The sequence below is a fragment of the Lissotriton vulgaris genome, chromosome 8, assembly GCF_964263255.1.
Source record: "Lissotriton vulgaris chromosome 8, aLisVul1.2, whole genome shotgun sequence".
NCBI classification, from domain to species: domain Eukaryota; kingdom Metazoa; phylum Chordata; class Amphibia; order Caudata; family Salamandridae; genus Lissotriton; species Lissotriton vulgaris.
In genome coordinates this window covers 730,033,560-730,057,311 of record NC_141696.1, presented here as the reverse complement: position 1 = coordinate 730,057,311, position 23,752 = coordinate 730,033,560, and the positions used below count along the sequence as shown (strand labels likewise).

Below are 23,752 nucleotides of genomic sequence, written 5' to 3'. Positions count from 1 at the left end.
TTCGTCTGACCCTAGCGGTAGCATCAGGAACTCACTTTGCGTGTTCATGGGCAAATCTATGTGTTCTAAACAGTCCGTTATTTCATCAGACAGGTTCCCGCCTCTTGCGGAGTACAGCTCTTCGTAGTAGCTCCTAAACTCGCTCGCTATCTCAGGTTTGTCAGAGACCACTTGACCGTCGGACCTCTTCAGTCCAGTGATGTGGAACTTACTCCTATTAACCCTAAGCATTCTAGAGCGGAGGGAGCTTGACCGCTCCCCTCCCCATATGTTCGTGCTGTTGCATATTTCCCAATGTGTTGCACTTCCCTGTCTGCTTCCCCATTATATTCGGTAATAAGGGTCTTGATCTCCTCCGCTACGGTTGTGTCTGACGTTATCTGCTGCCGCTGCTCTAGGATCACTAATTGCTTCTCCAGCGTAGTCAGTCTCTGTCGAATAGATTTAAGCACGTTAGAGTGTTTGGACATAGCTACGCCCCTAACGTATACTTTGAAGGCTTCCCACACCGATTGGAAGCTATCTACTGATCGAATGTTAGCTTCAAAGAAGATATCTATTTCTTCCGCCAACTCTCCCCTGAGCAGCGAATCAAGAAGAGAGTGTGGGGGGAAACGCCATGTGAATAGCGGGATCCATTTCGTAGGAGCCACTAGGACCAACAGCAGCGGTGAGTGATCAGAAAGAGTGCGCGGCAGGACCACACAGTCCTTGATACACCCCAGCATGGAAGAAGACGCTAGCCAATAGTCGATTCTAGTGTGGATGTCATGGTTGGCAGAATAGTGCGTGTATCCTCCCTGTATTGTGTCTGCTCCTCCATAGATCCTCTAGATCCATACTAGTAAGTTCCGCTATTAGTGTTTGCGCAGCTGCAGAGGGTTTGCGCAGCGGGCCAGCTGACCTATCGAGGGCTGGATTCAGCACTAAATTGAAATCTCCCCCCATAGTACCTGAGTAGTGGGATAAGTGTGGGCAACCTTCGCTAGATTATGATAGAATTCCGGGGAGTCGTGGCTCGGGCCATAGACATTAATGACTACGAGGTCCATTCCCATCCCCTTGCATTGGGATATCACAAATCTGCCCTCCTGGTCTGCCATCAGAAGCGACAGTGTCAGTTTCGATCTCGGGTTTACCCATGTCAGAACACCCCTGGAGTGTGTTGTAAAGCCCGCCACTGTGGAATTACCCACAAGTCCCCTACTGAGCAGCATCTTACTTGTAAGTGGAAGGTGGGTTTCCTGCAGAAGGGCCAGGTCAACCCGCTGCACTGTAGATAACTTAACACTCTCCAAAGTTTGTGGTGGTCATTGAGGCCCCGAACATTCCATGTGAGCGCTCTGAGTACGGCTGGTGGATCATGTACAGTTGGCTCATTTGTGTTTGACATCACTCTGAGGTGTGTGCAAATCGTGTGACATGAAATTTCGCAAGCCCAGGGTGGGCGGTGTGTGCTCACAAAGAAAAAACCCAATCCCCCCCCCTGCAACGTGTGTACAAACCAACAATACAACCCCCCTCCCACAGCAGACCGCCCCCAATTTGGCCTTACCGAGCCCTTTCCCCCCTCCCTCCCTCTCTGCCCAACCCTCAACTTCCTAAAAACAACTCCAAAGAGTGTTGTATTGGCATTGCGCGCGGGGGCCGAGGTCGCCTAGCCACCAGCATACAGTGCTAGCGTCTTCTACATTGTGGCCGCACCACTTGCCACACATTGTGGTTCTTATGGTATACACTAGCCTTCCTGAAGATGATAGGTGGTGCCTAGCCAGGACATTCTCCCCACGTACCGTCCATCAATCAGTATCACACTCCCGCCCAGGTGCTGGCCCTAACAAACTACAGGTCGGAGAGCAGAGCGCAATCCCCTGGATATAGTGCGGCGCTGTTGCAAGCAAGGTGTAACCAGAACCAGTTTACGCCTGAGCCCCTATGCAAGTCCAAGCCCCATATTGCAGTCGTACTCGTGTCCTGGAGGGCAGTGCCTCAAAGCACAATACAATCTGTGCAACTGGCTTTCGGGGAGCAACCCTTAACTAAACGCTGCCATTGCATATTACCACTTTATGAGTCAACCATTTGGAAATCCATTACTCCTGCTCGTCTAGATGACTGTTCTTGTCAGCTTCCTCACCCGGCACCACCGCACTTCTGCGCTGGTCTCTCGTCCAGTTCTTTAGGGCTTGTTGCAGGGCTCACAGGTCTGTGAACAGGTGAGATTGTCCCTGTCTGTTGACTCTTAATTTTGCAGGGTACAGCATCGCAAAGTCCAGGCCCAGGTCCCTAAGTTGACGTTTGAATGGGGCAAAGTGCTTACGAGCCTCCTGCACCCTGGCGGTAAAGTCAGGATACAGAGATATTGCCGATCCCTCAAATTGCAGCGTTTTCTTTTCTCTGGCCAAGCGCAACGCAATGTCTCTGTCCCTATAGTTAAGGAGTTTTGCAATGATCGGGCACGGTGGGGCCCCCGGGTGTGGACGCGGTCCCAGGGAGCGGTGAGCGCGCTCCACAACAAACATCTGGGAAAAAGACTCTTCTCCCAGCAAGGTGGTCAGCAATTTTTCTATGAATTTCCCCATGTTTCCTGTCTGCGTTGTCTCCGAAGGCCCGTTATCCTCAGGTTGCAGCGACGAGACCTCGCCTCTAAATCTTCGCTCTTGTCCTGTAGAATTCGCATGAGTTTTTCGACTTTTTTGTGGTCTGTGTCCAGCTCCGTTTGTGCCTCCTCTACCTCCGTCAACCTCCTCTCGGACATGTACAGTTGCTCTGCGTTTATATCTATCCTTTCCACCATCCTGTCCATCCTGTAGGTGAGGGCATTTAATTTGGTGCCCAGGGCTGTCATGCTGGTCTGTAGGCCCTTCTCCATGGATAGCAGTATATTCTTCAGCTCAGAGCCTGCTGCCGCTTCCTCCCCTTCCTGCGCGGCTCCCTTGTCCGCATTCACAGAGTCCTGTGACTTCGTGCGCCTCTGTTCGAAGGAGATTTTCGTCTGGGTTTTGTCCCCTTTTCCCATCTTGCGGGACACTGACTCGGTATCCAGAACCGTAGCGGAGAGTGCGTGTAATGCTCCGGACGAGTCCCAGACGCGTGAGGTTGCTGATGGCGAAGAGCGTTGCGCGGGGTGCTATGTAGCATAGGCACCAGCCTGGTCGATGTGCTTCCGTGCCGCAGATTTGTCCAATTGTTCTACAGGCGTTATAGTAATTACCAATGCCTCGTCCGCTGTCCACCACTTGTCACTGTAGGTCAGGTGTAGAACCGTGAAGTGCCCCACAGTTTCCCTTCTCGAGACGGTTTCTTCGCTGATCAGCCTTAGGGCCTCCCGGGTCCTGCAATGTGACTATCCCCACAATGCGCCACAGGGGGAGAGGTGTCCTCAGCGGTCTAGCACTTAGGGCTAAGGGCGACTTCGAGCTACGCTGTGCAGCATGTGGCCGAGACAGAGCCCAACTCTGGTCCCCGCTGCTGCTGTTATGGACTTGCCCGTGGCCGCCTGTTTCCCAGTTCTGCAGGGGACTGCGCTCCCCCCACAGCTGGTATATCAGCACCACTGCGCCAGGGGCAAAGCCAGCAAGCCTGTCTCTTCCTAGGTGGGCCCCACAGGCACACACAATTCACCGCTAGCTCTCTCCTCCTACCGTTGCCAGGGCAAAGAAGTGCTAATTAATTTTCCATGGGGGGGCATCCCCACCGCCCACACCTCCTGTGTGGGGATCCTCACAGCCCTCTGACAGTGGCCGCCGCCTCGTGGGTCGTGCTCATCGTCGCAACAGGAGAAATCCAGGCGTCAGAGTCGTTCCCCAAGTCTCAGCAATATGTCGAGCCCAGGCGCAGTATAGCCTCGCTGGTCGTCTAGGACCAATGCCTGCCGCCTGGTCGGACTTGAGTGCTCCAGTCCTCACGTCACCCAGCGCCGCATTTCTCCCCAGCCGCACGTACAGCGACATCGTACAGGGCAGCCACTCACTCGAGTCCGAGGCGTTATGGCCTCTAACTTCACCGTTCGTGCGTGCGCCCGATCTCCAGTTGCCATTATCAGAGCGCCGCCGGAATAGGATTGCTGTGTACCGCAGCTCTACATCGGTGCAGGAGAGCCTGTTTTAGTGACCATATATCAGGCTAGTGCAGGATTTTTAAGGATAGTTGCCAACCACATAGCAGAGCTCTGGATTTACTCGGCCATCTAGGTTGCCGGCAAGCTCCGCCCCCCTTTCTTAATTCTTTTATTGAGCTCAACCATCTTCTTTGTAAAAGCCTCCGTTGTATCTTCCTTTTGGATCTCCTCTTTTAATTCCGCAATTATTTTTTATAATAATGCTCTTGCTCTTGCTTTCCATGCATATTTTATCAATATGGACAACATGCGGTTAGAACAGTCCATTAGATTTTCAGCCCATTCTTCGGCTAGCTCCAAATCAGGGTCTTCATAGGATGGGGCAATCAAAATAAATAGTCCTCTTGGGACTCTCTTCTCCTCCTGGTACTTTTTCAGAGTGATCGCTTCCCACCTTTTTGAAATCTCTTTTCTTATCAATTTTTCTAGTTTTTGATATTTTTGATGTAAGGAAGTAGGTGCCATATGATGTTCTTTGGCTTGCGGTAATTCATTGGTTGTGACAAACATGCTTTTAGCTCTCAGTCTCCTACGTGACTCCGTATCAGATTCCATATTATTAATCTCCAAATGCTATTCAGTATACTGTATCATGCATTCAAGATACTATTGGCCTTTAATTCAACTGTTCCTCAGTACATATCGCAGTGACTTAAACAAATCGTTTTAGTCCTTCTATGGGAGTCCCGTCATACCTCTAGGTCAAAGCTATGATTGGTAAAGGACAGGAAATGCAGCGATACAATACAGAATTTAGCCATAAGGCATCAGTTCCTTAATGCACCACACATTGTTCTACAGGCGTTATAGTAATTACCAATGCCTCGTCCGCTGTCCACCACTTGTCACTGTAGGTCAGGTGTAGAACCGTGAAGTGCCCCACAGTTTCCCTTCTCGAGACGGTTTCTTCGCTGATCAGCCTTAGGGCCTCCCGGGTCCTGCAATGTGACTATCCCCACAATGCGCCACAGGGGGAGAGGTGTCCTCAGCGGTCTAGCACTTAGGGCTAAGGGCGACTTCGAGCTACGCTGTGCAGCATGTGGCCGAGACAGAGCCCAACTCTGGTCCCCGCTGCTGCTGTTATGGACTTGCCCGTGGCCGCCTGTTTCCCAGTTCTGCAGGGGACTGCGCTCCCCCCACAGCTGGTATATCAGCACCACTGCGCCAGGGGCAAAGCCAGCAAGCCCGTCTCTTCCTAGGTGGGCCCCACAGGCACACACAATTCACCGCTAGCTCTCTCCTCCTACCGTTGCCAGGGCAAAGAAGTGCTAATTAATTTTCCATGGGGGGGCATCCCCACCGCCCACACCTCCTGTGTGGGGATCCTCACAGCCCTCTGACAGTGGCCGCCGCCTCGTGGGTCGTGCTCATCGTCGCAACAGGAGAAATCCAGGCGTCAGAGTCGTTCCCCAAGTCTCAGCAATATGTCGAGCCCAGGCGCAGTATAGCCTCGCTGGTCGTCTAGGACCAATGCCTGCCGCCTGGTCGGACTTGAGTGCTCCAGTCCTCACGTCACCCAGCGCCGCATTTCTCCCCAGCCGCACGTACAGCGACATCGTACAGGGCAGCCACTCACTCGAGTCCGAGGCGTTATGGCCTCTAACTTCACCGTTCGTGCGTGCGCCCGATCTCCAGTTGCCATTATCAGAGCGCCGCCGGAATAGGATTGCTGTGTACCGCAGCTCTACATCGGTGCAGGAGAGCCTGTTTTAGTGACCATATATCAGGCTAGTGCAGGATTTTTAAGGATAGTTGCCAACCACATAGCAGAGCTCTGGATTTACTCGGCCATCTAGGTTGCCGGCAAGCTCCGCCCCCCTTTCTTAATTCTTTTATTGAGCTCAACCATCTTCTTTGTAAAAGCCTCCGTTGTATCTTCCTTTTGGATCTCCTCTTTTAATTCCGCAATTATTTTTTATAATAATGCTCTTGCTCTTGCTTTCCATGCATATTTTATCAATATGGACAACATGCGGTTAGAACAGTCCATTAGATTTTCAGCCCATTCTTCGGCTAGCTCCAAATCAGGGTCTTCATAGGATGGGGCAATCAAAATAAATAGTCCTCTTGGGACTCTCTTCTCCTCCTGGTACTTTTTCAGAGTGATCGCTTCCCACCTTTTTGAAATCTCTTTTCTTATCAATTTTTCTAGTTTTTGATATTTTTGATGTAAGGAAGTAGGTGCCATATGATGTTCTTTGGCTTGCGGTAATTCATTGGTTGTGACAAACATGCTTTTAGCTCTCAGTCTCCTACGTGACTCCGTATCAGATTCCATATTATTAATCTCCAAATGCTATTCAGTATACTGTATCATGCATTCAAGATACTATTGGCCTTTAATTCAACTGTTCCTCAGTACATATCGCAGTGACTTAAACAAATCGTTTTAGTCCTTCTATGGGAGTCCCGTCATACCTCTAGGTCAAAGCTATGATTGGTAAAGGACAGGAAATGCAGCGATACAATACAGAATTTAGCCATAAGGCATCAGTTCCTTAATGCACCACACACGTGTTATGCGAGGGGCACAACTTTATCCACCACACTTTTCATTTTTGATTCAATGCCACCAGAATCAGTAAGGAACGGACACCGCTTTTCTGCGTGCAAAGTTGTTTATTTTCGCTCTCCTGCCGCCATCATGCCTTTCAGACCCTTGAGGCCTTGGTCATGTTTATATATAGATATATATATATAGATATATATATATATATATATATATATATGTACCACGTGACTCTTCTGAATCTCTCGGTGTTTCCAGCTTTAGCACACCAGCAAACAGAAAGAAGACGGACCACAGAACTTCAGCATCATAACGATTTATTCGGTACACAAAAAGCAGCTACGCGTTTCTGGCAAGTTATGCCCTTCATCACGCTGCAACATGTACTAAAGACATAATGCTTTTTTAAATGCAAGGTTCAAAGGGAACACCCCCTCACAGTGACGTGATGTGTCATGTGACAAATGAACAGTGAAAACATACTGCCGCAGTTATTCATTTTTTAAACAAACAACCTTAATCAGTAACCGGATAAATCCCGGATTTTTGTATGTACAATACGGAAGGTAAATAAACCTATCACATATGCACATTCAACAATGGAGCACATTCTAACTGTATAAATACAGATTACTTGTATGACTTAAAAACATTCTTACATACAATATAATGCTTATAAAGCTTGTCTGATCATATAACAGGGGCAGCTGATAAAGTGCTATGTGAGAGTGAAATAAAGTGCAAAGAAGGAGAAAGGACAAGAGAGGGAGCAAGGAAGTTCTGTGCAATACCATACATTAAGCAAGAGACGGAGATTATCATGGCATATATAAGTTTCACAGATCCCTGGAAACGAATAAATATCTCAAAATTCATGAACATGATTCGCCACTCAATAATAAATAGTATAAATAGTATAAAAAGAGTATAATAAAATCCAATAAATACACCTAAACTAGTGGTATGCGTGTACACATATATACAAATAGATATATAATTGCATACATATATACACACAATATGAAAAATAAAACCTCTAATTAATATGACAATTCATGTGAATAAATTTGACCTCCGTCAAAGTACAAAAGTAGAAAACAGTATAGAAAAATAGAGATGCACATAGATACATATATAAAAATATAAATGTCTATATACACATATCTATACCAAGGAAAAATGCAAGAATGACATCAAATAGAATAAATGCGATAAATATATATACACATATCGAAGTAGTTATGCTTCAACCAATATATACTATATCACAAAACCGATTAAGATGGATACATGAGTGAGCAACAGAAATGAGACCCGACCTCAACCTCGAAATAGGGAACCTAACTAAGAGGGAGGGAACATGATGGACCGGGTCTAAAAGATGTATTAACTATTATGGCATAAGAACAATATGTTCCAAAAAATGATGCATCTCATGGTATACACCCGTTACAACGCAACTTTTACTCCGCACTACCATTACAACGCAGGCATTACAACGCATGACATTACAACGCATTGCGCTGGGGGGCGCTCTAGGATAAGAGGTAAGTTTAATTTACTATCCAACACCTTCCCTAGGGTCCACGGGGACTGGAGTTAGAATAGTAAATTATACTTACCACTATCCAGCACCTCAAAGCGCTATGCGTTGTAATGGTATGCGTTGTAAAAACCGCGTTGTAATGGTATGCGGAGTAAAAGTATACGTTGTAACGACATACATCCGTATCTCATCAATATTGTTCAAACCATTCGGCCAACGTGTATCGAGCTCTAGGATCATCTTAGTTTCCAGCTGGCTTAAAAGTGATTCCCTGTCGCCTCCTCTTTTAAGGGGCGATATAGCACCTATCACAAAGTATTTCAAACAGGATAAGTCATTGTTATGTGTTCTTTTAAAATGACGGGCTACCGGGTACGCTGGGTCACTATGTAAAATGGCGCGTAAATGCTGTAAAATCCTGACGTGTACCTGTAGCTTAGTGCTTCCAATGTATCGTAATCCACAGGTACACGTCAGGACATACACGGCAAAGTCTGTCTTACAGTTGAAATTGCCCATGATCATTTTAGGTTCTTCATCAAAAGGAGTTGAATAATGCAAAGTATTGATGCCGAACCTACACGCGCGGCAGCTGGAACATTTGAAAAAACCCCTAGAAGGTTTCAACCAAGGAGTTTTAGACTTCAATTCAGGGGCCGCTTTGTCCAAAGCAGACCCCATACTTTTGGCCCGTCTAAAAGTAATAATAGGGTTGGCCGGCAACTTAGTGTTCAGGATATGATCACTGAGCACTATGGGCCAATTCTTTTTCAGAATTGCCTTTAATTTTCTGTCCTCACTACTAAAAGCAGTAATCATGCGTGGACCATCTTCTCGGATGTCAGGAATGTTGTCTTGTTCTGACTCTAACTGGGATGTGGGAAATAGGCTCTCTCTGGGTCTAGATTGAGATTTTTCAACTGCTTTCTTTAGAATCTTATCAGAGTAACCCCTATTTTTTAATCGCACTAGCAATTCATCTAGGCATTGTTTATAATCGGAAGGGGAACTACAGATTCTTTTGAGCCTTAAAATCTCTCCATAAGGTATTCCCATGATGGTGTGTTAGGGGTGCATGCTGGTCGCATGCAAAGTCATGTTACCAGCGGTAGACTTCCTATGGAGTGTGGTGTTAAGTTTGGAGTTAGCCACATAAATCTCCACATCCAGGAATTGCATCCTATATTGGTCAATATTGGCAGTGAATTTTAAATTCATGGAGTTGTTATTCATGTCATCAATAAACAGTAGTGCCTCATTTTTAGACCCTTTCCACACCATGAATATGTCTTCTATGTACCTAAGATAACAGACAACATGATTGTTCATTATAGTAGAGTGCAACGCGGTGAGGACCTGCTCCTCCCACCAGCCAACGTGTAAACACGCGTAGCTGGGGGAGAAACAGGCCCCCATCGCCACTCCTCTTAGTTGTCTGTAAATCTCTTTGCCAAAGGTGAAAAAGTTGTTGTGTAAACACCATTGGATAAGGCCCAGAATGACTTTGTTGTGCTCATAAAAAGCCATAGGTTTTTTAGCCAAGTAGTACTGAATAGCATTGAGACCTTGTACATGATTAATACTCGTGTATAACGATTCTACGTCCAACGAAATCAACCACATACTATCTTCCCATTTGATATTGGCGATTTTGAGTAAAAAGTAACTGGTGTCTATATATATACATCAACATGTATATATATATATATATATATATATATATACATGTTGATGAAGGTGAGAAGACGAAACGCATCCTGACAGACCGTTGCGACCTTACCGTGTAATAGACTCACAAAACTCAACTTGGGTCCAGTCAGACTCGTTTGTAAAACCTTAAGCTCAACCCTAGGAAGCTATGGCTTTAGGCAGCGAACTTAAACAAAGGAACTAGTGTGAAGTGTTTAACATCACTGAACAACTAAATAAGGAAGCCACACAACACAAAAGTAATCTGACACCAATTTATAAAAGTAGATTATATTTTATGTAGTTTTAAAATCCAAGTTGAGCAAAACCCACCATAGGGTTCCGGGTGACTGCAAACAAACATTGAGGACTGTAAATTTTGTAAACTTTTGCAAAATTTGTAAGAGTTGTGTTTGTCTACTCCGGCCCCACTTTGGTGACCAGATCTGACAGGGAGACGGTCTGAGTGCCAAATAAGGAGGAACTGGATAGTTGCCTGGCCACCAAAGCATTCTCCAGTCCAGTTCACAACTTTACAGCACGACAGCCATAGAGTTCAATGGAGTTTTCCTGATGCTGTAGATGCAGGAGATGGAGGATGCTCAAGGATGCTCTGGGTGCTGAGCGGTTGATGGGGTTGTCCATGCAGTTACTCCTTGGTCCACAAGTCAGGTGGGGTGACTTTGGCTACAGAGGTTGGGGACCCTTGCAGTCCTCTTTGAGCCTCTAAAAGCCCATCTTCTGCTGATCTACTGGTCTTCCTCCACAGCGGCCCCAGTGATATAGTTTGTGGAGCCTGGTGTCTCCCTTGGGTGAACAATCTGGACTCTTATGACACTTCCAGGTCTGGCAGACTCAGGGGCAACTTTTGGCCATCGAGGATCGGTCTTCTGACTTGCCGAATTGGCCTACTTTAGCTTTGACATCCCTAATACTGGTTCCAGGGGTCAACAAACTGACCCTTGGAGTCACTTATTAGGTCTGAAGTTTGGGAGTGACTTTTCCACAGGGCAGGAGCCACGGGTACAGTCCTCTCTTTGCTAGCCCAAGGTGCGGCAAGTGCAGTCCAGCAAATGGTGCAGCCTCTCTTTGTCAAGCCCCGAAGTCAGCAGGGAGGTCCTTTTTTGGTCCTTGCTCCAGTTCTGGCTTGATCTGAGGTTCAGGGAGCCAGGGGTGCCATATTTATTCCCAGAACATGCCCCAGGGGATGATGCAGTCACTAGCCCATAGGCTACCAGATCCCCTCCTGCTTCTTGATGACTTTCTAGCTATGTGTGGCATCTAGCAATCACTAAGGGCCAGGTGTAGGTGGCCAAATACCGACTAGTATTTGGCTGAGAGCAATGTAGGTGAGTTTAAACCTACTTCCAAAATAAGGAATCGCAAAAATGTGATTCCTTATTTTGCTCTTGTATTTAAGGAATCGGAAATAGAGATTCCTTAAATGCAATGTAAGTAGCACTAAAAAAAGTGCCCTTCAGCCTTAAAGAATCGTTAATTACCACCAACTTCAAGTTGGTGGTAAGTAGCGATTTCCTTTAAAAAAGCACTTTTTTGCTTCTTTAAAAGTTCTATGTGGCACACATCCATGCCCTTAGGGCATGGATGTGCGCCACATGTGCACCAATGCACATTTTAGGGGTGCAACAGGGTGTCCTTTTGACACCTGGCACCCTTGAAATAGCTCCCGCTATTTGCGATTCTTTAATACCGAATCGCAAATAGTGAATATCTTCCCATTCATTCCTAAGGGCCTCCTAGTCCATAGGAATGAATGGCTAGGTATTCCTTATTAACGAATCTCAATTAGCGATTCGTTATTAAGGAATTTTAAGGAATCACTAATATTTTAGCGATTCCTACCTACATTCAATTTAGCGAGTCCTTAATAGTGATTCGGAAAAAAACACTATTAAGGACACGCTAAATTAAATTTACCTACATCTGGCCCTAAGTGCTCTATTTTAACACTCTCAAGATTTCTGAACCCTTCTTAAGATGTTAGGAGTTTGGTAGCCCACCCTAGTGATGTGGCTACCTGTGAATACACGCCAAAGGGAATACAAGTTTGAGCACCAGTCTCCTCTCTCTGTTCCCACTGCCAATCTGTCAACCGGAACAAAGGGCAGCCCCTCAGCAGTGTGATCACCATTTCCCCACCCTGAGTGGCTTCCTGCAAAGGGGAGGTAATACCTTGCCCTGTAGCAGGCTGCTATTTTTCCTAAGCCTGGGATTCATTCACACTTGAAAGCTGGTGGTGGCATGTGTCCTTGTGAAACCACTGGGCAAACTGGGAGACAAAGTGACTACTTTCTAAATGTTACATTTCTTTAAACATGATATTACATTCTACTTTGGCATAAAATGTATTGCCACAATTAATTGGATACCTAAAAGTACCCATCTCAGTAATCCCATTCAGAAGTTAGCCGGGCTGAGTGGGTAGCCCCTGACTCTGTGTTAGCCAATGGACCTACTAACTCTTCCACAGCAATATGACAATTTGGAGGTGTTGCTATCAGGACACACATAACAATTAGATGCCCTTCTTCATAATATACAGTACCTACCATGCTTTAGGGCTCAGTAGGCCTTCCTTAAGGTATACTTACATATATTGTTAAGGGGAGTAGGCTCTTTGCCCTTGGTTTTAATGTCAAAGTCGAACTAGCAGTTGTAACACAAACCTTCCAGTCTACAGTGACAGTTTGGGAGCCATTTTGTACTTTGTCACATGCAGGGTGGCACTATCGGTGCTGCAGCCCTGCGTGGACACTCTGCATTGCATGCCCTGGGTACCATATATTAGGGACTTGTAAGTCAGTCTCTGCCGATTGGGGGTAGCCAATTAGACATACACTTTGTAATGGGTTAGAACACTGGCACTGAGGTCTAGTTGACAGGCCACAGTTCACTCCCAGGGGCACACAATCGGCATCATCAGCCCAAAAATGTGGGGGTGAACTTGCAAAAAGAGTAATTTCCTTAAAATAATATTGCAGTACATAGGAATGTAACATTTGGATTTCATTCACCAGAAAACGTTGTCCAGGTATTTTCATGTACCTGTCATAGTAAGGCATGCACATTCATGAACTGCCACTCATTGCTTTCAGAGAGCTTTGCATAAATATAGCACAAAGATAAATTACACTGGTGTTCCTTTGTCTTGTGTTTCTACTGTCTACCACAGAGGCCAGAAGCCTCTTGATGATCGCTAGCTGTGGGCCTTTTTAGCTGTTTCAAAACAGATGTAGTTGTAAATCAAACTAATACTTTTCTGCAGCAGGCTGCTCAACAACGTCGTTCACTCTGCGGGAGTGTCCGTGTGTGGGTAAAAGGGCTGCAAGAAAATACAGTGTTACATTATTAAAAGCTTTATTTTGGAATACACTGTTACAGTAGGTTTAGCTTTGTTTTGGAATACAATCTTACATTATATTCAGCTTTGCTTGGGAATATAATGTTACATTATAATCAGCTTTGAAGTAGGCTTAGATCTCTTTGGCTCTGTCTTTCTGGGGAATAAACAAATCTGTAATGCCTAAAGGTAATGGATTATCCTGCAGCCCACTTTATTGACCTTGACAACTGAATTATAAATTCTGAGGTGCAGCATGATCTACTGCAGAACACATTGCTTGACCATCAACCCCTGCCATAGCACATTTTATGAAAAAAATCAAATACATTAAAGAAAAAAAATAGGTTCCATCACAGAAAAAAAATAACATAGTTCTTTTGTTTTCTTTTCCCTTGTTTGCTCAGCTCATGGTGGCGCCTCATTCTGCCATAGATGTTCCCGTTCAGTTTTGTCCTTCTGCCCTGGGTAGAGCCAATCACCGAGCATGCATCTCCTTCACAAGCCAACAGGTGAGTTGGTCCTTTCTTATGTTAGCAGCACAAGTCATCAAGCATTGGAAATCTGTTAATTTTTGTTACACACAAGAATTTCTAGCAGAGCCAACTATGAAGCTCCATTTTGCTCTCTGAAATATCAAATACGTATTAATGTCATTGTGCATTTATACGTTCTTTAATTTAGGTGTTACTTTCTATGCATAAGGAGCCAGGTAGCTGTACTGAATGAGATTGCCTTATGAATGTTAGTCGATTTTGTTGATATGCAAATGAAAACTTTAATAATGTAAATTCATGTTTTGACTACACACATTGTTATGTTTATGCTTAAGTAAGTGTAGAATGTTGACCATGTCATGTATTGCGGGGTTTGAAGTAAAACTATCCAAGAATACAACTACTAAGAAAACAAAAATATAAAATCAATAGCATGGGTCTAAAAGGTAGAATTAGACATAATATTTTATAATAAAAAAACAGCGATGAAAAAGGGGGATTGAGAGGGGGATTGAGAGATAGGAAAAGAGAGAAAAAAATAGGATGAAAAAAGAGAGGTAGAGAAAAAGAGAAGAAGGATAATAGGATGATAAAGAGAAAGGAAAAGGAATAAGGCCTAATTAACAGGTGAGTGAGAGGATACATTTGTAGTATTCAGATCGAATCTTTTCATGAACAGATAATGAAGAAACATTGGCTATTCTATGTTCATCACAGATAAAAATTTCACCATATTGATATAGATAACTTAAAAAGATCCTTCCAATTGAAAAGTATAACCTTAAATGCATGCAATGAAAAGATCAAACAATATAGGTTTAGTTAAAAGATGGTCAAAGTCAGGTGCGGTGCAGTGGACCAAAGGAAAACATTCTGAATTGATACTTGAATATGTCATTGAAGAATCTTAGAACATTTGGGCCAAATAGCTCTCCAAAAATGAAACACATAAGAATAATCGTTGAGCAAATGAGTTAAAGTACCAATAGAAGTAGAACAAGACCAACAAGATGGAGAAGAAATCTGAGCAAATTTTGAGATGGATAGATTCAGGAGTAAAAAACTGCTGTATTATAAATTTTAAAAAATAGAAATTGTGTGATATTTCAGCAGGAGTCATTGATCTTACAATAGTAGGGACAATAAAATATATAAAAAAGCAGCTTTGGGAATAGAATTGTGGGTAATATTATGTAACGGTGTCAAGGGTATCAACAAAAAGAAATACAGAGTTCCCCGGTTGCAGTCAGCTAAAGGACTGTCATTGGTCTCTCTCTTGTCGGGTCATAAAGAGAAAAAAGTGAGTGTAGTGAACCCTCTCTCGGAATTTTAGGGGTACCTCACACAGGTCGCCGGTTGGACTACATTTGTAATCCCACCCGGTGATCGTCCAGCGTCATCATCGGTACCCTGCCCCTGCGCCAGGCTGGCAGTGCAATGCCTGTCGGGCAACAATAAATGTTGCTCTTTGGCGGGGATCTTCTATTCCTTCGCCAAAGGGTGTGTGGATGTAAGGGGACTACGCAAGGAGGTAATATGTGATTGTGCAAAAGTGAGCGTGGGTGAATAAAAAGAGTCAGTGGAGTCCAAAAATTAGGATTTTAATGGTATGGCTCACTGCTCTATTAAAAATACAAGGGGTATAGAGGCAGAACAATCAAGGTAGTAAGCCTCATTCGACCCTTGGTGAGTGGATGGTCAACATGTTTCTTGCTTTTGAAGCAATTCGTCAGGACCAAGGAGTGCTCATATGATTTGCAAGGGCACCCCCGTGATCAGGGGGCCCAGTATACGACCTGGTAGGTGTCGTATGGCAGTCCTTCCTCAGGACCCTTCCCAGAACCGTATGTTATACTCGGGAGGCTTCCTCGAGCTGACCGGGTGGGGCCAGGACTTGGTGGAGACCACCTCGGAGTTCCTGGCGTAGGGCGTCTAGTCACCTACCCTTCCCACTGCGGACGGTACCGACGCCCTACGCCAGGAACTCCGAGGTGGTCTCCACCAAGTCCTGGCCCCACCCGGTCAGCTCGAGGAAGCCTCCCGAGTATAACATACGGTTCTGGGAAGGGTCCTGAGGAAGGACTGCCATACGACACCTACCAGGTCGTATACTGGGCCCCCTGATCACGGGGGTGCCCTTGCAAATCATATGAGCACTCCTTGGTCCTGACGAATTGCTTCAAAAGCAAGAAACATGTTGACCATCCACTCACCAAGGGTCGAATGAGGCTTACTACCTTGATTGTTCTGCCTCTATACCCCTTGTATTTTTAATAGAGCAGTGAGCCATACCATTAAAATCCTAATTTTTGGACTCCACTGACTCTTTTTATTCACCCACGCTCACTTTTGCACAATCACATATTACCTCCTTGCGTAGTCCCCTTACATCCACACACCCTTTGGCGAAGGAATAGAAGATCCCCGCCAAAGAGCAACATTTATTGTTGCCCGACAGGCATTGCACTGCCAGCCTGGCGCAGGGGCAGGGTACCGATGATGACGCTGGACGATCACCGGGTGGGATTACAAATGTAGTCCAACCGGCGACCTGTGTGAGGTACCCCTAAAATTCCAAGAGAGGGTTCACTACACTCACTTTTTTCTCTTTATGACCCGACAAGAGAGAGACCAATGACAGTCCTTTAGCTGACTGCAACCGGGGAACTCTGTATTTCTTTTTGTTGATAGTCTTTCTAGGACACATACATTGGACCCCTCTTAATAATTGTCCTAACCCTGTGTTCCCCCCTGTTGATACAAAAAACGGTGTCAAGGGTGTCAGAAAGGAAATTGTTAGTTACTGAAAAAGATTGAAGAGCAGGTGAAATTTGGTTATAGTCCTGTAAAAAAATAATTTGGTAAAATATGTTGAGTTTGTAATTGGAGAAAAGGTATAGCAAAGTTATTTTTTTACAAATTGATGAATAGACATAATACTATTCTCCTTCCAATGTACATGGATCAGAGTATAATAATTTAATGTAGGAAAAACATAGAAGGCAGAACCAAACCAATAAAGAGTGGTAAACATATATTGCATATCAATGCGGTCAAATGCCTATTCAGCATCGAGCGACAAGGCTGCAAGAGCAGATTGGTATTTCTGACCGAATGTAAAGAATATTGGAAAATATTCTAGCATTATCAGTGCAAGGCTACACTTAATAAAACCAGATTAATCAGATTTAACAAGTAAAGGAGCAACAGCTTCAAAGTGGGATGCTAAAATGTTGGCAAATATTTTGCAATCATAGTTAATTATTGAAATAGGATGATAAATCTTACAAAGGGTATGATATTTTTATGGATTTGGCATGCATCAAAAATGGATCCATTAGCTTTTGCATCTGAAAGAAATTAATTAAAACGTTCAAGTAATTTAGGATTAAAAATGGAAGAAAAAGCAGAAAACAATTAAATTGAAAAACCATCAGGACCTCTAGCTTTATCTTTTTTTTTGTTTAGCAAATTTATAGCATCTGTTATCTCCTGAAGAGTTATGTCAATTTCTAATGATTCAAATTTATCAGTGATGGAAGGAGGACTAGGAAGACCATTACAAAAATGATGTAAGTTGTGCTCTAAAGGATGAGTATCTTTGGAGTATAGTGATGTATAGTAGTTTTGGAGAGTATTAAAAATATCAGTATCTGAAGATCCATTATTATTGGCGAGTTCATTGCGAATACGCCAATGTTTTTTCATTCAGATGTAACTTTGAAATAATTATCCAACATTTTGCCAGCTTTATTTTGACCTGCATGGTAACTTTAAGCAAGATAATACAAGTGTCAGTGGTGGAAAACCTATTACAAATAGACTTGGCCTTAATAAATAATGTAAGACAGAAGAAGATTTAGACATAACATACGTATGTTCCAGTGTATTAGCTTGCTGCTTTTTTTTGTTTATTTATTTATTAAAGAGTTTAATATAGCGCTGGCAAGACACGAGGGTATCAGAGCACCTGACATCAGTATATGTTTACATCAAGATAACGAGGCTAATCACATCAAGAGAGTACATCAAGTCCAAACATTGAATGTGCCTAGTAGAGCAGAAATAGTGAGGGAGGTTCCAGGGGGAGCAGAGAGCTTTTAATAAGATGGTCCAGACCACAAACATTGTACAAGACAACGTTAAACATTATGGGAGTTGAGAGTGGGGATACAGGAACTGGGATAACAAGCTGCAAAACCATGAAGGAAAATAAAAAGACACCATGTATTAACACCAACGTAATATATGAATAATACTTACATGATAACAATAAAGAACTAAAAAACACTCACAGAAAAAGTGCAAAAAAAGGAGGAAGAGAGTAGAAAGAGGGGATAGGAGAAGGACAGTTAGATAAAAAGACAGATCAAGAAAAGTGATCCAGATCTCCAGCAAAAAGAGTGAAAAATGTGCATGAGACGTGTCAGCACCTAAACAAGAGTGACAAGACAGGGAGAAAAAGAGTTGAATTTACAAAAGATAGCCATATAGATTAAACAAAGAAATAGAGAAACAATGGGAAGAACATGAACATAGCAACAAAATAAGAGTGCTGAACAGTGGTATCCACAGAATGAATTGAACATTTTTGAATAAACAATTTTAGTTTAGCAGGATAATGAATGGATCATGATGAGCCTTCATATGAAATTTTACACAAACAGGGATGCAGAATTCCATAGCGAGTGCTCAACTGCTGAATTTGAGGATGAAGAGGAAATAATTATTTTCTTAGAACATTTGTGACATTGAAGAGGTCCTGAGAAATTAAGATATTTTGATCAGACCAGACAAGACAGCATTTTTCTTCACATGCCTCAAGACTCACATTGAGTCTGTAAATTTCAAGAAGAGCATTATAATGCCTCTGGGTCCAGTAGGATGAGGTTGGGGGGCATCCAAGACAATGCACCGCCTGAAGATTCGAAGGCAGAGTACTTTGAAGATCTAGACGTTCAGGCAAGAAGGTCAGAGCCCTCAAGATTTTCTGGTAGTCCATAAAAAGAAAGAATATTACGTTAATTTCTGTTTTTCAAATCCTTGGTATGTAGTTTTAGTTTTTGTATTTCTTGCTCCAAGAGAGGAATCTTAGTAGCAAAATCCTGGAGATCACTTACACCTTGCTCCATATCAAACAACTTACTCTCCATAGAGATTCACCGACCCTCAATTTGTTGACGTTTTTTTTGGTGGCACACATAAAAGGTTTTACGCCTCTCACCTCATCAAGTACAGTGTCCAAAACAGGATTATGTGAAGACATAATGGGTGATGGATAATCATGTTTTGCTCTTTTAAGTTATGTGCCAGAGAAAGGTTTAGAAATAGCAAGGAGATTGCTGGCCATCTTCGCTTAATGCATAGAATGATGGGGGATCTTCTGGTGAGATTTAATCTTGCCCATACAGGAGAAGGACAGTTTATTAAAAACAAAATCTATATATATAAAAACAAAAGTATGTCTGTCTGTCTGTTTGTCCTTTATGCATTACTACACCAATCATCCGATCGCCATGAAACTTTTGGAAGTTGTTGAGTACACTCCGTGAAGGTTTCTGTCAAAAACAATTGTAAAAATCGCCCCCCCACGACCCTCATAATCTTTCGAATACTGACATAGACAGCAAATTTCCGAGCATTGTCGACAGTTATGACCCACAAACGGAAATCGATTGGTCAATCTACATCAGAAGCACAAAAGAAAAAGGCATTAAGAGCTTCAGAAACAGACGAGCAACGGGAAGCAAGATTAGAAGCTGTTCGAATACAAACTGCTCAAGTCCGTAATTCTCAAACGAACGAGCAACGAGAATCAAGATTGGAAGCCGATCGAGTACGCACTGCTCAAGCCCGTTCTTCTCAAACGAACAAGCAAAGAGAATCAAGATTGGAAACAGATCGATTATGCACTGCTCAAGCCCGTGTGATTGAAACAGGAGAGCAACGAGAATCAAGATTCGAAAACGATCAATTACGCAATGCTCAAGCCCGCTCGAATGAAACAGGAGAGCAACCAGAATCAAGATTGGAAGCCAATCGAGGACACACTGCTCAAGCCACACTTAGAAATGTTTTCAAAAATAAAATGAATACGTTTCAATAACAATGACACAATGTAAATTTAATGTTATCATAACGAGTTTCCCTGAATTTCCTTTCTGCTGAGATCGCAGCAACACGCGACGGGTAAGCTAGTTGTATATAAAATTAAGTACGCCAAATATTGAAACATAAAGGTTTAATAAAAAGTTCAGTCCTAAGGATCGGACAAAAAATACTCTTGCGGTACATCGTCAATGTACAAATATCTCCAGATAATGCACAAAAAGAGGCTTGCAAAAGCTGAACTTGCAAGAGCAAATGAAGGCAGACAATATCCTCAACCTTCAACTTCACAAGTTGGTGACCGGATGCAGTCTACACCACCATTTTGCAAAGGCAAGACTTTTTTGTCCAAACTGCATCACTGTGCTGAGCATTGGAGAACAAGTTGTCCAAACAATGTTGGACACAACTAACAATCACAAATGTAAAAAAAAGTCCCCTACATTTATGCACACTGTTATGTGCTTGTTTTTTTCTTCACATTATCATTGATAAAATCTTAAAAACACCCAAAAAACCACAAAATTTAAATATATATATATATATATGTGTGTGTGTATAAAATAGTTTTAAAAAAGTCTGGAAAAAATGGTTCTGAACGTAACCCTCTATTCTGGTTTAAAAAAAGAAAAGCTATATGTTGTATGAACACATGAGTCACTGGATAGTGTTTGTGTGATTGCATTAGTGTGTATGTAGTGTCTGAGTGATTGGAAGAGCACATGAGTAGAGTTTGAGTGAATGGTTGAGTGCAAGATTAGTGCCTGAGTGAATGGATGAGTGCATGAGTTGTGCCTGAGTGAATACTTGAGTGCAAGAGCAGTGCCTGAGTGATTGCATGGACAGTGCCTGAGAGAATTGATGAGTGCATAGGTAGTGCCTGGATGAAGGGATAAGTGCAAAGATAGTGCCTGGATGATTGGAAGTGTGCATGGGTAGTGCCCAAGATAATGGATGAGGGGATGGGCAATGTCTGAGTGAATGGATGAGTGCATGGGTAGTGCCTGAGTGAATGGTCGAGTGCAAGAGTAGTGCCTGGCTGATTGCATGAGTGGATGGGTAGTATCTGGGTAATTGCATGAGTGCAGTGGTACTGCCTGGGTGATTGGAGAGAGCATAGGCAGTTCCTGACTGCATGGGTAGTGTTTGAGTGAAGGGATGAGTGTAACAGTAGTGCATCAGTGATTGGATGAGTGCATGGATAGTGCCTGGCTAATTGCATGAGAACAAAGGTACTGCCTGAGGGATTAGAGGAGTGCACGGGTAGTGCCTGAGTACATGTATGAGTGCATGGGTAGTATTTGAGTGAATGGATGAGTGCAACAGTAGTGCCTGAGAGAATGCATGAGTGCATGGGTAGTGCCTGAGTGCATGGATGAGTGCAACAGTAGTGGCAGAGTGATTGCACGAGTGCATGGGTAGTGCCTGGCTGATTGCACAAGTGCAAGGGTACTGCAAAGGTGATTGGAGGAGTGCATGCGTAGTACAAGAGTGCATGCTTGAGTGTATGGGTACTGCTTGGGTGATTGCATGAGTGCAGGGGTACTGCTTGGGTGATTGAAGGAGTGCATGGGTAGTGCCTGAGTCAAAGGATGGATGCAGGGATAATGCCTGAGTGAATGGATGAGTGCATGGGAAGTGTCTGGCTGATTGCATGACAGCAGGGGTACTGCCTGGGTGATTGAAGGAGTGCATAAGTATTACCAGAGTTCATGGATGATTGCATGGGTAGTGTTTTTGGGATGGATGAGTGCAACAGTAGTGACTGTGTGATTGCATGAGTGCAGGGGTACTACCTGGCTGATTGTATGAGTGCAGGGGTAATGCCTGGGTGATCAGAGGGGTGCATAGGTGGTGCCTGAGTACATGGATGTGTGCATGGGTGGTTTTGGAGGGAATACATTAATGCAACAGTTGTGCCTGAGTGATTGCATGAGTGTAGGGGTAGTGTCTGGTTGATTGGAAGAGTGCATGGGTAGTGCGTGAGTGCATGGATGAGTGCATAGATGAGTGCATAGGTACTGGTTGAGGGAATGGATGAGTGCAACAGTAGTGCCTAAGTGATTAGAGGAGTGCATGGGTAGTACCTGGGTGATTAGTTGAGTGCACAGCTACTGCCTGGGTGATTGGAGGAGTGCATGGGTACTATCAGAATGCCTAGATGAGTGCATAGGTACTGTTTGAGGGAACGGATGAGTGCAACAGTAGTGTGTGACTGATTGTATGAGTGCATGGGTAGTGATAGGCTGATTGTGTGACTGCAAGGGTACTGCCTGGGTGATTGGAAGAATGTATGGGTAGTGCCTGAGTGAATGGATGAGTGTATGAGTACTGCCTGGGTATTTGTATGACTACTTGGGTTGTGCTTTGATGATTAGATGACTGCAGGGATAGGGTCTGGGTTATTGTATGAGTGCATGGGTTTTGACTCTGTGAAAGGAAAAATGCAAAGATACTGCTTGAGTTATCCTATTAGTGCAAAAGTTAAGCTACAGAGATTTCATTACAGCATGGATAGTGTTTGTGTGAAAAGATCAATTCTTTGCTGATGATATTTGAAAGTTTTTAAATAGTGTATAGGATCAACAATATTTTTATTAGAAATAAATAGCATTTAAATGAACTTTAAACATTGTTTCACATTATCATGCATATTATGTTATGTGTTCTTACCTTTTTATTAATTTAGATACATAACTCTATGGAACTATTTTAGAGTAGTATTGTGATGAATAGCATTAAAACTATTTTCAAACTTCACCATTACCTACTGTAAACAAGAAGAAGAAAAACTGTTCTGTAATGTAAAGTATTATACAAAATATAATATTATATTTTTAAGAACACAATATAATTTTAGAATTGCATAACATTTTCAGTTTTCCTTTTTTGCTGTTCTCAGATTCTATTCTACTGAATATTACCATAGGCAATGATTTCAACATAGTATCATCAATGAACAGCGGAAAAAATAATCAACGAGATTGTAAAATAAAAAATCAACACAGAGAATTATTGTCAGTATGTCTAGCTATGTGTTTATCTATAGTTTCTTAATTACGTCCTTCTTGTACATTAACTCGAATATTTCTATCAAGTACATTAACTGAAATGTACACTCTCATTTATATCTGGTTCAATATAAGCAATAAATATATAAACTATTTACTTTTAAACACAATTTTCCAAATGCAATATCAATTAGCCCAAATACTAATCCAACGTCTAATTATAAATAGTAATTGTTTCAATGGTGTCCATTGTCTGTTCACATCTTCCCAATAGGCAGAATAATGTATTCAAAACTTTTGCTTCAAAAATATCTAATATAAATTTGTTATTTTGTGTTTACATCTTCCCAATAAACTGAATAATGTATTCAAAACTTTCACTTCAAAAATATTAAATATGAATTTGGTAATTCATAAGGCCATCTAGGTTTGAATTCCAAATGTGCATAATTACAATGTGTCCATCCTTTATTACACTTTAAATACCCAGTATAGTGTCCAGAAGTGGTAGTTGGTCCAGGATGGAAAGTAATAGCCACTGCTATAAAAGTTCTTCCTGAAATAGATATTTGATTTGCAACAACATTTTTAATTTCTGTTTCCAATTTTCTTCCATTTGCTCTACAACGTTGTAGCATTAAAATTAGATATTTTCCATATCTTTCTATATGTAAAGTAGACAACATCTCTAATCTACAATGTGAACATTTCATGTCCCGATTGGCTGTTTTAATCAATTTGTTAAGAGGTACTGATTCACAGTCTGGTATTGTCAAGTATATGAATCGGTCTATTTGTATTTCTCTCATGGTAGTAAAAGAACACTCTTCGCATTTATGATCCCATCTGTAACTTAGTCCAAATAAGTTTCAATCAGAATTCCTTCATGTTATAGCACTGCAAGCATAACC

General features: G+C 42.9%; 1 protein-coding gene across 1 annotated transcript in view; it reads left to right on the top strand.

The window, feature by feature from the left end:
* The window catches only part of CFAP47 (cilia and flagella associated protein 47), a 2,734,468-nt gene that overhangs the window by 1,732,446 nt on the left and 978,270 nt on the right, over nucleotides 1-23,752 (top strand). Inside the window, exon 55 of the mRNA XM_086934611.1 lies at nucleotides 13,633-13,737. Coding sequence (XP_086790737.1) covers nucleotides 13,633-13,737 — 105 coding nt within the window. The remainder of the gene's footprint in view (nucleotides 1-13,632; nucleotides 13,738-23,752) is intronic.